Source organism: Sander lucioperca, chromosome 3 (assembly GCF_008315115.2).
Source record: "Sander lucioperca isolate FBNREF2018 chromosome 3, SLUC_FBN_1.2, whole genome shotgun sequence".
Lineage (NCBI taxonomy): Eukaryota > Metazoa > Chordata > Actinopteri > Perciformes > Percidae > Sander > Sander lucioperca.
The window spans coordinates 38,317,610-38,333,210 of record NC_050175.1 but is presented as its reverse complement, the minus strand read 5'-3'; the positions used below and the strand labels follow the sequence as shown (position 1 = coordinate 38,333,210).

General features: G+C 41.2%; 1 protein-coding gene across 1 annotated transcript in view; it reads left to right on the top strand.

The window, feature by feature from the left end:
• Positions 1 to 15,601, top strand: part of LOC116067198 (SH3 and multiple ankyrin repeat domains protein 2) — a 306,129-nt gene that overhangs the window by 79,259 nt on the left and 211,269 nt on the right. Inside the window, exon 3 of the mRNA XM_031323535.2 lies at positions 11,417 to 11,644. Within this exon, the coding sequence (XP_031179395.1) occupies positions 11,417 to 11,644 (228 nt within the window). The remainder of the gene's footprint in view (positions 1 to 11,416; positions 11,645 to 15,601) is intronic.

Sequence of the window (15,601 nt, the reverse complement as noted above, 5' to 3'; positions counted from 1 at the left end):
ACCGTGGCGACTGCAGCAGTCTTGTTCAATACTGGACCAATTTCAAAGATTGTTGTTCCCATCAGTTACTTAGACACAAAAAAAAGGAAAATAGGATCCAGGTTGAAATAAATGAAGTTAGCCTTAAGCAATGTGTATGAGCTCCTGGAATGTAATATACAGGAGATTTGACATTCTACCTGCGAGGACTGCACGCACATGACGACCAGATTTGTTATCTGCTTTTGTCTTCTTTTAGACAGACTGACAGATCTGGGTCAGACAATTGTACATTTTTACTCTGTAGTCACACAAACAGATGGATTAGATATGATTGTCCTGACAAGTGCAATTTATTTCCATCATTTCCATTTCACAAGGTTTTTCATAAATATATGCCTGTATAATTATAATAAGAGAAATGATATGCATCAATCATGTGCCCTTAGGCTGTTTGTCACTTTTGACATCCATCACTCACACAAACACACCCACACTAACAGCATCTATGAAACTCAAACTGGCTTTACTGGCTGTCATTTGGGTGATACAAAGAACCGAGAGGACCACAGGGATGATCGCCACTGAGAACTCAAACTCCTCACTTGTCTTTCATCTTCGTCCTTTCACTGCCTTCTGCTTTGCTTCTTATTGACCTTCCCAGTAGGCAAACCCAATAAACGTCTTTTCCTCTTCCCACTCATTTCTTACAGAGAATGTGAGAACTTTGACTCATAGTGTAAATGACACCCGTGTTAGATGTCTAATAGATGCTCACAATATACAGTATGAACATAGAAAAGGACATATGGCATACGTTATGTACATTAGATTCCCTGTGTCATGTTCTTTGCATATATGACATTTTTTCAGTTACAGAGACATTTGTAATACTGTATATGTTGTACAGAAATACCGCAATACCAACACTTGTTGCATAAGTTTGAACCCTGTCTCCTAGAATATTACGTTCCCATACAACGCAACCTAAATTAAACAAAAACTACTTGGTTAGGTTTAGAAAAAGATAATGGTTTGGTTTAGAGGACTAAATTGGGGACATGCGGGATCTAACACAAATCTCACGGGATGGCAGTTTTAACGTTGTTGGTGGGTCGGTCGGTCCGAAATGTAATGTATAATATTTTGGGGGGGGATTATAGGCCTTTATTACACATGACAGCGAAGATGTGAAAGGGGAGAGGGAGGGGGAATGACATGCAGCAAAGGGCCGCAGGTCGCAAATGCGCCTTTATCCAGGCGCCCTGGGAATGTATTTTTTAGGAGACAGGGTTGATAAGGTAAGGAAAAAAAATTCAAAGGAGTGGAGCCAACAGCTCCAGCAGAGGTCTGCAGGCCGTTTAAAAGTCAGGAGTTTAGTCACTATGGGAAAAGAATGATGAAAGACCGAACCATGGTGTGATTCTGCACCTTGAGTAATGACTTTCCAAAAGCTCAGTCTGTCACATTTGTTCCCAGTCCCTCTCCGTTCACGTGTTTCCTGTCACAGGTAACCTTTTCCGGCAGGCTCATTGACAGTCTGTGTTAAGTTTAAATAAAAACACATGGGTCACTGGTATTATGCTGCTGCTGCTGCTGCTGTTGCTAATGTGACAGTGGTCGTCGTTAGTCTCGTAGTATTTTATTGCACCATGGTGAGCCTTACACATAAAAGTAATTTATTATTACAAGAAAGTGCTCTCAGATGGTTTGTTTTAATGCGTCTTTTTAATATTCTTCTGTGATGGAGGGCTGCATGTTGGGTCTCTGTGTGAGGTAAAAATGAGCATTTTGAATAGAAAAGATCTCTGAATCACAAGCTGCGATAGAAGAATCTGGGGGTCTGACATGTCACATAAAGCACACACATACAACTCTTTTGAGCCGATTCTTTCCTGTTCACCAGAGATGGGGCCTTGAGTTTGAGACTCGGACTCGAGACACACTTAAGTCGCACACACAGTGACTTCAGACTTGACTTGAGACTCGTCGTCAAAAGACTTCAGACTCAACTCGGACTCAAGATGCAGGACCCGCGAACAATCTTTAGTTTTAGGAAATGTCTGATGAGCTGAATGTTATTCCCCTCCCTGCGTAACCTCTAACCTACCTACGTGACACATAGTCTACATTATATCCACAACGTTCCACTTCCGGGATTGATCCGTTGTCGATGGAAATTCTGCCAGATTTCACTCTTTTCAGCCGGTACCTTCCTCTTTCTTTGTGTTGGCGTTCTAACCTCCGGTGGATTTGTGAGGACTATGGTTAACTGCTCCTCAGATCTCTGCAGGGTAAATCCAGACAGCTAGCTAGACTATCTGACCAATCTGAGTTTTTTGTTGCCCGACTAAAACAACTTTTGAACATACTCGTTCCACCAAAACAAGTTCCTTCACGAGGCTATTTTGCAGGTCCGACCGGCGCTTAGCCCCACCAAAGATGATTGTAATTGGTTTAAAGAAATGGCAATGAACCAGAGCACGTTTTTCTCCCATCCCAGAATGCTGTGTGGACTAGCCAGACCTTCCTCCGCAGCGCTGTGACAGTTGACTTAATCTTTGTCCATTTATGTTGTATGTAGGTTGATTTACAACATCATGTGAAGAGATGGTGTATCATCTGCATAGAAATGACTTTCTAACTTCCAACTTTTCAGGCTTTTTTGTAGTTGGATATCATTTGTAGCATCTTAATATATGAATGTGGATAGTGATACTGAGATACTTGCTACAGTTGCTTATTTTATAGTGATAAAACTGCTAAAACAGTGTTTTATTACTCTGTTTAACTGCTTTGTTGTAACGCAACTTCCTCTCTCTCTTCAGTCAACCTCTAGCTCGCTCAACCATATTACCACGCTCGTAGGCCCAAACCTCAGGTTTCTAACATTGAAATAAAATTCATTATGGATCTTCTTATTTCTATAGTTTGTAACTGACTTGACCAGCTGACTTCGCTATTGGCTGTTGAAACAGGTGACGTCTCTAACGATCTGACACCAGCCTCTGGAGACTCGACCAGCTGAGTCGCAGCAACGCCATCAGCTGGTTTGAGTCGAGCTGAGGTGGGCCGGTTCAGACCGCTGAAACTTTTGCCTAAAATGTTCTGAAGTGGTTTCATCTTGTTGTGAATCTTTGGTCTGAACTGAGCTTAACAGACCTACAAACTAATGTTCCCTTTTACCGACAGAAGTTTGCGCATCTCGTTGTCACTTCAGTTAGACATTTTAGTCGAAAATGCACAAGGAGGAGGTTGAAGATCATCCGATCATGTTATTGGTCACAGAATACCCTCAGATAACCTGTCCTGCCACGTTTACAATGGATCAGTTTGACCTGCTGTGTTGTTTTCCAATCGTTGACATGGTCAGCTGAGAACATCTGAAACAGGCAACTTCTTTTACACACATACAAAGTCTATTTTTGCACTATGAAATACTCTATGCCGTCTACGTTTGAATCACTCTTTCTCTCTTCACCTTCAGATGTTTGTTTCCGTACGGTTTGGCGCCAGCAGCATTATAGAAACCTCATCAACACGCCCACTTGCTGGCTGTGAATTCTCCGGACAAGGAGCTGCTCTGTTCACACATGGGCTCAAATGGACAATACACAGACTTTGTACTCAGGGAGCTGGCAGGGTAAAGGCCGTTTAATGTCTGACACTTGCGTTATCACATACAGCTCATCCGGTAAAATAAAGGGCATCTTTTCCCTGAAATGTCCTAAAACGGTTTCGTCACCTCGCGAATCTGTGGTCTGAACTGGGCTTAGAGAAACAGATGGCTTTGAAAAGCAACAGGTCAAAACCCTGTGCTTGTTTTCATTCAAAGTGCCATTAAATACACTGCTGATTGCAGCTTTAATGTAACATAATGCAATAAATTGAATGTATTTATTCTGCTCTAATGGCTCGCAACACTTATTCCATGTGTTAGCCTGACAGGTGTTCAACACCCGCTAACATACTCTGTCACAGACATTAACACTGGAGTTAAAATTACTTTTTTTCCCTTCCTCTCTCACTCTTTTTCTAGCTCTTTCTCACTCTCACAGGCATGCACGAATCATGCAAATCAAAGCAAATGAGCGTGTTCATTACTGAACTCTGCATACTCTCTTAGGCACCGAAAGACTTAGAAAGTTGCCAAGAAAGTCTTTTCATCTTTTCAATTACACCACTGAATGAAGCGAGGGATGGGTGTGAAGAAAAATGTCCAGGGATGACAAAAAAATGGCCTTGTTGAACCAGTCTCTCTGCCTCTCTGCCTCTCTTCCTCGCTCTCTCTGTCTCACACGCACTTTAACACATTCACACATTTACTTTTCATAAAAGCAGCCAGAGAAAGTGAAGCCACTTTAAGCCAGCGAGTGCTTTCAGCCCCTGTGAAGTTCTCTTGATTTGATGGCATCGTAACATGTGAAACCTGAAAGATGTCACGGCGTCCTGCTGCAGTTAATCAGGCTGATCTGTAGAAGTCGCTGGAGTGGTGCAATCTCCTGAAAACTGTCAGTCAGTCAGTAAAGTAACTGCATCAGACCCAAAATCAGCCTGAGCTGTGAGATTGCAACAGATTTCTTGCACAAGCAGCTGAAATCTTAAATGATACTTAAACTTGGTCACTGCTTAAAACATAAGCTTGGGGCCTCTTACAGGCAAAAAGATCTTGTTTGAATTTGTTGGGGTCTAACCATTTTTTCCCCCCCATCTCTGGTTTTCCTGGTTAGCTAATGTAATAATGCTTGTATAACCTCAACCCTGTAATGCACAATCAAGTTATAGACACCATTTATTTCAGGAAAACCTGGGCTATCAGGATATGTATGCTGCAGGGATGTCTAAGAATGTATAAATTGTTATATGAGTATAAATAAAAGAAAAAACTAAACAGAATTGAAATCACACAGAAAATAACAGACGTTTGCCTTTGGAAAATTGTTATCCCAAGTCTTGGCAATATGGGGAAACAAAAATAAACTCTGTAACTAACACAAATATAAAACTATTTAGATTTTTTCCCTGACAGGTCTAGACGCTTTTACCCAAAGTTAGTCTCAAATGCATTTCCTGTCTACAATGAGACATCAGGAGGCTAAATCACATTCATTTACACATCCAGGGCTACCTCAATGACCTGCAGCTCTGCTCTGAGAAGCTATGCATTATTTATTACATTAATGTTTGTTCCACGTTTGGTATATGTAGCAGCAAAGGAACACAGTCAGGAAAGTGGCACCTTTTTCAACATTGTGGATGAAAACACCAAAGAAGAAGAAGATAGTCAGAAAGACAGCCTCTGATTGGTCGACACACGCTCACTTTGACAACATTCTAGGAATCAAGATTGTTTTATTATACATCCATGGTCAAGATGGCTGGGGCTAGTAAACAAAATTATTGTGTAAAGGCTTCAAAAAGACACTGCAGTTCTACAGGCTGGATTAATAAACTTGGGTCTTTGTAAATTATAGAGTGTGGTCTAGACCTACTCTTTCTGTAAAGAGTAGGTCTAGACCACATGTATGAGACCACATATATGAGATAAGTAATGTTATGATTTGATACTATAAATAAAATTTAATTGAACAGAATTGACCATAGAGCATTAAAAAACCCTCAACCTGACATAGAAGATAAATAATTTTGTCCACATTCTAAGCTTAAGTGACACAGCTTACTGTACATATCTTTCCAGTTATCAGACAGTCATGCCTGAGCTTCAGGGGAGCCAGGGAGAGCTTGGCTCCTCTTAAAGACATGAGCTCCTTGACATTTTGGATTGTTATCTGTATCTTCATGATCATGGATCAAACGAAAAATTAGGCTAGTATTGATGTATGATTCATGCGTGAGGGTGATTCATCACCAATTACATACATGAACGCTATTCTTCAATCACCAAACGAAGCGTAGCGGAGCAATATCAAAAGTTGGCCGTACTGTGATGTTTGGTTTTGATGACCGTGTGGAGGTTTAATGTGGTCATTAACTGATTAATATCAGACGTGATGACATAAAGCAAGTAATGCTTGCAGCTGTGAATGTTTCTTTGGAACAAAAGTCACAGTCAGTCACTCCCCTTAAAGCTATGGTAACGTTTGCACACTACATAAAAAAAAAAAAAGAAAGTTAGTTCAAACACAATTAAGCTTTGACCGTGATGCCAACATTATGGTCTTCAGGCATGTGAGTTGTTGTTGACAATGAATTGGCTATGAATGAATTAGCATGCTAATCAGTTGATAATTATCACATTGTGTGACAAGGAATTATTTGCATCTTTGATTGGCTTTTTTGCCGCTGGTGAAAGGCAGTGTTAGGATCCATGATGGAGATCAGGCAGTGGCAGTTAAAGCCTGGGTTAGAAGACGGCGGCTCATTAATGTATTCCATCTGCAGTGCTTGGCAATCACAGTGTGTGTGTGTGTGTGTGTGTGTGTGTGTGTGTGTGTGTGTGTGTGTGTGTGTGTGTAATGATTATGTTGTTGACATACATGGAGGACAGGCATTGTATGGAAGGTGAAGGTTTGGTTTTTAGTTAAATCCAACCAAGCATGACAAAAAATGTAATACCATTTCCTATATTTAATATACTGTACCTGTACATTTCGTCAATATACACTTTGATGCACAGTTAGTTTAACGGTACTATAGGAATAATTCAAGCACTACTATTTAAAAAATGATTCACCGCTAACAACATCTACGGAGCCCCTAAAAGGGACATGGGGATTTCAGTGTTTCCTCTATGTTGATTTTACCGTGGCGGCCCGCCAACCAATGAGAAACCAATCTGAGTAGCAGTCAGAATGGCTGCTGAAGGGAGAGGTTTTAATTTTCCTGAAAACGTACACGAAATGTACCTGATAGTGTCATCAAAACACTTAAAGATAGGGGCAGCGGCCACAGGTTCGAATCCAACTAGGGCTGAATGATTAATCGTTATCAAAATGGAATGGAATAATGTTACATATCACAGATCGTTTACAGAAGTGTCCTGTTTTCATTGGGAAAAGGTGCAATATGTTAGCCTCGTGAGACCGTCCTGATCTGGTGAGCTCCAGTTTTCCACTCGCAGATCAGTCTGGCATCTTGAGACAAAATAGAGAAAATTTGGAGCCGTTCGTCAAACAACCGACCAATCAGCGTTGGTTTTGAGGCGGGTTTAGGTGGCGATAGACAGATGGTTTATCCAATCAGCTAACCAGTATTTTCAGACAGCGGTAGCCCTAATTATGTTAGCCGCTCGCTAATGCTTTTTTCTCTTGGATCCTTCTTTTGGAATATGGACCGGGAACCTGAAATGGTGCCTTTTATTCGTAAATTCTCGTTACACAAACGGCAAATATCCTTTACTGACATGTTGCTTGCTTGCTGAGCTAATGAGCTATGCTTTGCCTGCAGCAGCAGGGGCTTGTGGTTGTATTTTCATACGCTTCATTGATCTGATTGGTTGATTTGGCCCGTCTATCACCAACATAGGTGGTGATAGACAGATGGTTTATCCAACCAGCTAACCAGTATTTTCGTCCCTTCCCAAAAGTTCTCCCACGGTAAGTTCCCAGATGGATATGCTGAGCAAATGCGAAGCAATCCATCTGGCGGAGTCAGGTTAGCAATATGTAGCTAAAAAAAAAACGTTGGGCGCCCTGTAGCTCACCTGGTAGAGCGCGCACCCATATATAGAGGTTTATTCCTCGACGCAGCGGCCGCACGTTTGACTCCGACCTGCGGCCCTTTGCTACATGCCATTCCCACTCTCTCTCCCCTTTCATGTCTACAGCTGTCCTATAAAAATAAAGTCCTAAAATGCCCAAAAAATAAATTTTACTTAAAGATGGTAAAGTAACTGTGATCGTGAAATAATAACTTTAGCCACATAATGTTAGCAGTACTTCGTTAGCATAATACAGAAAAGTATATCATATTAGCAATTTTATAAATGATATATTATCTAATCAAGTTTATCTAAGCATCAATGATGTAATTGGCTGACTTTTTAATAAACACATTTGTGTATATTTTATTTCAGCACATTTTAATATTTAATGTATTTTAACAGCACACTATGACACACACACACACACACACACACACACACACACACACGTTTGCATACACACTCCACTCTCTGTAGTACCCTAGAATGTGTTTATAATTGACCACATGCTGATTGGAAAAACATGCAAGAAAATTAGACAAGTGACACTATAAAGTCCCCAGCAGGAAGCCAAAATAGAAATGTGCTAAAGTAATCCAGCAATGAGTTTAGTTTCCATCTTTTCTCTCTTATTGTTTGTGTCTCTTTCTGATAGATTTTTAGTTTAATTATGAGGAGAAACGGCACAGTAAATCCGAAGAACAGAAAGTAATCTGTGGAAAGAAAATCTATCCGTGGCACATCTCGCTGACAGCTGATACAAATGGAGACCTTTATCTCTTGTTATCAGAAAACATTTCCATCAGCAGTGTCCAGGTGTCTGGGACGATGCCATGACACAATGACAAGCATATCAGCTAATGGACCCATACACACCAGGATGAGTGTCACAGATGCTGCAGGGCGACACACATAACTCAGTCTGGAACATTTCCAATGGCCCTACAGCTGAAACGTCTCATCTGTTCACTATTGCTTTTTCTGAGTGAGGAGCTTCTCTCGTATCAAACCAAACACTTCAGTTTTCTCTGGCTAAAAGCTGAAGAATCTCTGGCTGAGTTCTTCTTACTCAGTGCCGATGAAAAGAAATGATCATGTTGATGACAATCCACAAGAAGAGCATGCTCAGACTTGCTAACAGCATCTCTTCTGACTCCATGCACGTTTCAAATTATGAATATCAACCTTTGCTTTCTAACAGAAGATTTAGAGTCCCTTGGTGTAGATGGTAGCCTGGCTCCTCCCTCCTACTTCCGCTCAATTTTCATTTTCCTTCAGTACTACATCTGGGTTTGCAGTGTATTCGCAGGTTTTCTCTGGCCAAATCTTTACCGGTCCAATCAGCGAACAGAGGGAGACGATGACGTTGAGGTTGTGTGCTAGTTTGAGTTGTAGTTCCGTAATGGCGACGGAGAAAGATGCGAGCGAAGCCATTCGGTCCGTTGTGGCAACGCTGCCGAATATCCAGAAGTTAAAGCCCGAGCAAGAACAATCTTTGCTGAGTTGTGTTGGTGGCCATGATGTTGTGGCCCTCCTCCCCACGGGGTTCGGGAACAGTTTGATCTTCCAGCTCGCTCCGTTAGTGGTGAAGGAGTTGGCTAAGGCTAACGCTAGCGATGCTAAGCCGACGTCACGACCAAACGTTAGCGATTGGTTATGGCAGATCCAGAGTGGCTCTGGGCGGATCCAATAGTTTTAAACTTCAACAGAGTACCCGCCTTCAAGGAAGTTAACACTTGTCAATGGAGAGTGGCCAGACTCTCTGGACCAATGAAATGGACCAGAGTTTAGTAGGACCAGGCTAATGGACCAGAGTCTGGTAGGACCAGGCTAGTGGACCAGAGTCTGGTAGGACCAGGCTAGTGTACCAGAGTCTGGTAGGACCAGGCTAATGGACCAGAGTCTGGTAGGACCAGGCTAATGGACCAGAGTCTGGTAGGACCAGGCTAGTGTACCAGAGTCTGGTAGGACCAGGCTAATGGACCAGAGTCTGGTAGGACCAGGCTAATGTAGCAGAGTCTGGTAGGACCAGGCTAATGTACCAGAGTCTGGTAGGACCAGGCTAATGTACCAGAGTCTGGTAGGACCAGGCTAGTTGATACAACAGGCTCAAGAACTATTTTATACATCAGTCTATCCTGTTGCTAAACCAAAACCAGTTTGCTGCCAATTAAGATGTGGATCCAAGAATATCATTAAAAACATGTTTCTTTGCCGTGGCTGTTGATATGTCTTCATCTTTGTACTATATGTGTAATTGTTGTCTAGCTCGGGAACAAAAAATGAATTTCGGTGTGAACTGACAATAGAGTTGTATTGTGTCTTATCGTATGTTGTTGCACCGATTCTTTCGGTCACACGGATTGCTCACTTAACTAATGTGTTGGCTTCTTTGAGTTTGTGTTGCATGAGTAGCATGTCAAGTTGCTCTAACTGCACTCACCTAACACTGTCTATGCACAGTGTTGGGGGTAATGCGTTACTAAGGCTGGGCACAATTTACACTTTACAATTAGTATACATACAAAAGTTTTTGTCCTTTCATGCAACTAATTAGAAGTAATGGGCATACCTCCACCCCTAAAAAGACGTCTTAAGCGGTGACTCTGACATTTTTGTTTCGTCTACTCGGACGAGTGTTATGGTGTTACGCAAACATGCACGAAAACGGACGTTTGATTTGTTATTCTTTCCTCACATTATGCAGATAGTTGAATAACCAGTAATAGGCCTGTCACGATAAGAAATTTTGCTGGACGATAAATTGTCCCAGAAATGATTGCGATAAACGATAATATTGTCGTTCTGAAACCATTTTCATCTAATATAATGATAATGGCATTATAATGCAGGTACACCTTTTCAAAGATCAATAAACTTTTATTTCTAAAGAATATTTAACACTGGAACTGGAAGACATTTTAAATATCCACAATAAATGAACAAAACAATAAGTAAAATGGACTCTCAGTCTCTGTAAACAAAAAATGCATTGTAATAAAAACCGGATAATTTCCATTTAAAAATGATCAAGCTTATTTTTATTCATCATGCGATTAATTGATTTATTGCATATTGTGACAGGCCTAACCAGTAATGCAAGTAACACGGTAATTATTTGATAAGTAACTAATGTGATTACATTACTTATTAATAGTAATGCGTTACTGTAATCAGATTACATTTGTTACATTACTGTTACTCAGTAACTACCATTTCACTGTCTTTAAAGTCAAAGATCTTCAAACTGACCTAATCAGAAAACCGTGAGGATTTTAAGATACAAATGATTGGATATTCAGGTTATTTTAAATGTCTTAACTCTATCCAGGTCACTTACGAGAGCATGGCAACAAGCAGTGACGGATGGGATTTTGTACGTGTTTAATTTTATGATCCATAAATCATGTTGACGCCTCAGATTAATAGAGTGCAGTCACCTGGCCTGCTACCATTTAAAGAGTAGGGCCTTTGGTCATATGGTACAATTGCTTGCAGGGGCAGTTTCCGCACCACTTATACAGTATAATAAAGTGAAACCTTTTTGTTAAGATATGCAATCACATTAACTCCTCTGGGAGTTTCCTGAAGCAATCTGCGAGCACAGAATGGACGAGGATAAACTAACAAACTAACAAGCAGCATTTTTGGGGGCTCTCTAAAGCGACAAAAGCTGTCCAAAGGGAGCAATGGGTTCTTAAATTGTAATGCCTACTCCTTCTAATGAGCGGTTTGAGTTTATGTGACCTTTTTTCCCCTCTTTCTCTGTCTCAGCTGAATCCGCCGGGCCTGCTGACTATGCCCCGGAGCCCCACCTCCAGTGAGGATGAGATGGCCCAGAGCTTTTCTGACTACTCCGACGACTGTGACTCCGACAGCTCCCACGAAGAGACCATTTACGAGACCATAAGGGCCACCGCCGAGCCATCGCGGAACCACATGGACGACATTCACATCAACTCGCTGGTCATCCGCATCCTCATCCCCGACCTGCAGCAGACGGTGAGGATCTGTGAAGCACAGAAATGTGGAGGGCAGTCATTGTGTGCATTTGTGTGGGCGTCGATATGAGATATGAACTACATTTGTTTTTCAATGTTGACATGTGAGTATTGATTATCCAACCTTGTGGAGACCCACTAATGAATTAGTGATGGTGTATTTGACACCTTATAGCAAAGATTCTCTATAGCTAAAAAAAACAAAAAACGGCGGCAATGGTATGAAACAGTTTGTATGAGCTTATTTTTGGAAGCTGGTACTTAGTAAACTCAAGCCCAACACTGTGTTGTTGATGTGTTCAAGCTGCGGCACTCATACACCGCACGACCCTCTGTGGCATTTAAGCTGTGGGTTATAATCAGTTGCATTAAACAAACAGGTATATTTTAGAAAATGTGGGGGGAAACGTAGAATTCGAACAAACCTGTGCTTTTCAAGATGATAAAGGTCTTTTCAGTGACCCACATGTGCTCCGATGCACTCACAGCACACTGCAACTACAACAAGCTTACATGCATGTCAGAAAAGGTTTTATATCTGCTCTTACATGTACACATTAGTATTTCCTCACTTAGTCTTAAAGGTGCACTATGCGCTCCTACATGACGTAACTTCTGTTGACGTTCTAAGTAAATTCAAAACAAAACAGAGCAAGCTCGCCCCTCCCCCCTATGTTTCCATAACTGTCATGACTAACTGTCACTAACCCCCACACCCTCCCCCAACCATCTTGTCTGTGATTGGAACGTGGTTTGTTGTATTTTGGTGCCTATCCTGTGCCTCTAGTGTTTGTTTGACGTATACGACCCCTGTGTTGTCTCCCGAGACCGGGCTTTTTCACGGTGTGTTCAGGGGGCAGCCAGCTAGAGGATCAAGGAGAGAGGCCTACGATTTGAGACAAAAATGAAATGACGCTTAAACCACGCAGGAACTCATAGTGCACCTTTAAAGATGCAGAGCTTTTTATTTGAAACAAAAATGCTCGTAGGGACACACAGTACTGACAGTGTTTCCCACAGATTAGAAAGCAATTTGTGGCGGGGGGAAGATGTGTATCAAAAACTGAGGAGGACACGCTGTTGGATGCTGTCCTCCTCTCCTGCTTCAATGCCTATCTATCTCTCTCTCTCCCTGACCCTGTCTTTCACTGGTTGAAGCCTGAAAATATTGTAAACAAATTAATAACATAACTAATTTCACTGGTGGGACTGTTGAGCTCTGTTTCAGACTGATACCTCCGGTTCAGGCTGGTCCTCATCCTCAAAACAGGCCTTTTTCAGTCGCAGAAAAAAAACTTTTCAATACTCATCTGGATTGAAGCAGCAAACATTCAGTCTAAGAGTAAAAAAATGACATAACATTATAACGTTATTTTGACCTCGACAACCCACCTGCATTTTACAGCAAACCTGCGACTAGTTAACTTTCTAAAGCAGGCACAATCGCTTGTTTGCTAAGAGTCGGGTCGGGACTCCAACATTGTATTCAGAATATTAAATATTTTTATAGCATTTTTTAATGTGGGATTGTGTAAAGGTGTTCACGAGATAGATACCAACCTTTCGTGAACTAGTGAATTTCGCAGCCGTCTTCTCTACTTTATGGAAACAGACGCTGTGTGCACGGTGGGCCCGATGGTGTTTTAAGCCCCCAACGTCGCCTTCCAGGCAGCTAACCCTCACCTTAACCCTAACCATAACCAAGGGGGTAAGCGTCTCCTCACAACCCGAACTTCCTATGGCGCCATTTTGATGCTAATAAGCATTCACCTCCCATTAGCATCCCATTGACTGCCATTCATTGTTGATGTTTATTTCTAAAGAAACACGACAATGTATAAAAGGCTCCATTACATTGTATGTCACGTTATGGCTCCATAGCAGACATTTTTGTAAAAATAGGCTAACGATTACCGTATAGTACAGGAGAAGCTCTCAGGCAGTTTGGACTTCCATTAGCTGTTTAAGTTTAATTACTAATGTTAACTAGCATTTTAGTTAGCAATAATTAGCCTGTGTCCATGTTATCTCCTTACATATACCTACGCTCTCCGTCTCTGCTAGATTGGGAATGATTGAGATTTCTCTTGGCACAGCTACCAGAAGACTTCCAACTTTCAGACAGGTTGCTCACGTCACATTTACGTCGTCTCTCTCAGTTGGATGCTGCGCAGTAACACTCGGCACTCACCGGAAAAGTGCTTGTAACGGCCTTCACTGGTCTCCGTCCAGAGACACGGGATCTGTTGGTCCATTCTTATATACAGTCTATGGTTACGGCGGTGGGCGGGTCAAACATGCAAGGACTTTACTAGACTTTAGTAAACAGCAAGTTTTTTTTAACTCATGGAACAAATGGAGCTACGCCACATTCTGTGTCTTGTGCGTAACCGGAAATAAAGTAAATTCTGATTTTAACCCAAAACACGATCTAAACATAACCAAGTAGTTTTTGTGCCTAAACCTAACCAAACTGTTATCATTTCACAACGTTAACATGTTTAAAACTGCGACCGTTACGTTCTCTGGTTTAGATTTCTGTTTTAGTTTTACGAAGGGATCCTGTGGGTCGTATTAGAGAGTAGCAATAAACAAGCTATATCGTCGTATGGTATGAAGGACTAGATGAGTTTTGTCAAAAAACGAAGTCAATTACATTTTTATCTAAATTCAATCTTAAGATACTCACAATGTATTATCTGGTATCATAATAACCCTTCTTTTCCTTATCACTTGCATTCATGTATAACTAATGCACTTTACCTTTTAGGCAAATGTATGCTTGTTGCATATTAATTATCTGCCTCTGAAACATGCTGGAAGCTGCCTGTGGTTTTAAAAATAGGCTTATTACACTAAAGCCTTTGACTTGAATGAGCTCTGATCAACATTCACATGGTGTCCTTATAACTAATAACAAAAGTAACCTAATAACACAGTGGTGTGTGAATATTGAGTGGGCGTCATGTAGGGGGTTGATGAATAGACTTGTGCGTAGGTGAGGGTGTGTGTTTAAAGTATTAATGTGACTCTTTATGCAGGGAAATGTGTGATTGTAAATAACGTGGGGTAGACACAGGATTTTGTAGATCATGCAAATGAATGAGGACAGGGACAGTTACTTGTGTAGGCGCAGCGTGGTTCAATACTGACTAATAAAAGATGGGGCCCACCCTGTTGATCTGTAAAATATATCTCTGGCCGTCAGAACGCTGAAGCTGGCTGTGTAGTGTAATATGTTGGTGCAGTTTATAACAAATATGGTGAAGCCCAGAGGACAAAGGAAATTACTGATGAAACAAGTTATAATTGTCGCCACGTTTTCCATTAGTATGTAAATGAAGGTTCGGTAGATGAATAGCAGAAAGCAAATGATGCATAATGAATGTTAGACCTCATACCTACACACCTGTGTGACTGAAAAACAACCATGCCCTCAGATAATGAAACGCAGCAAAGATAAAATTATTTCTAATTTCAAAGCAAAAGTTTGACATTGTCGGGAAAATACCTTCTGGTGGAAAAGCTAGATGTGAAAAACTGATCACCGTCATATCTCTCTGTTAAATATAAAGCTACAAGCTGCCAGTTACCTTGTTAGCACAAATACTAGAAACGGCTCTGTCCAACAATACTCAACGCATTCTCATGAAAGGGTATGATATCTTACGAAAACATATGCACACTCATTCGTATGATAGCCTACGAAATTAGGAGACCGGTGACTGGTTACGTGACGACTGGTCACATGACAGTTAAGGTTAGTGGTCTTTACAGTTAAATTTAACCGAGATAAGGTTACTGGGAGCCGTTAAATTTACGTTTATCCAACAAAAAGTCATCATCAATGTTAACACGTCATAAACGTTGTGAAACGGTTGCAGTTTGGTTAGGTTTAGGCCAAAAAGGACTTGGTTAAGTGTAGGAAATAATCGTGGTTTGGGTTAAAATCAGACGT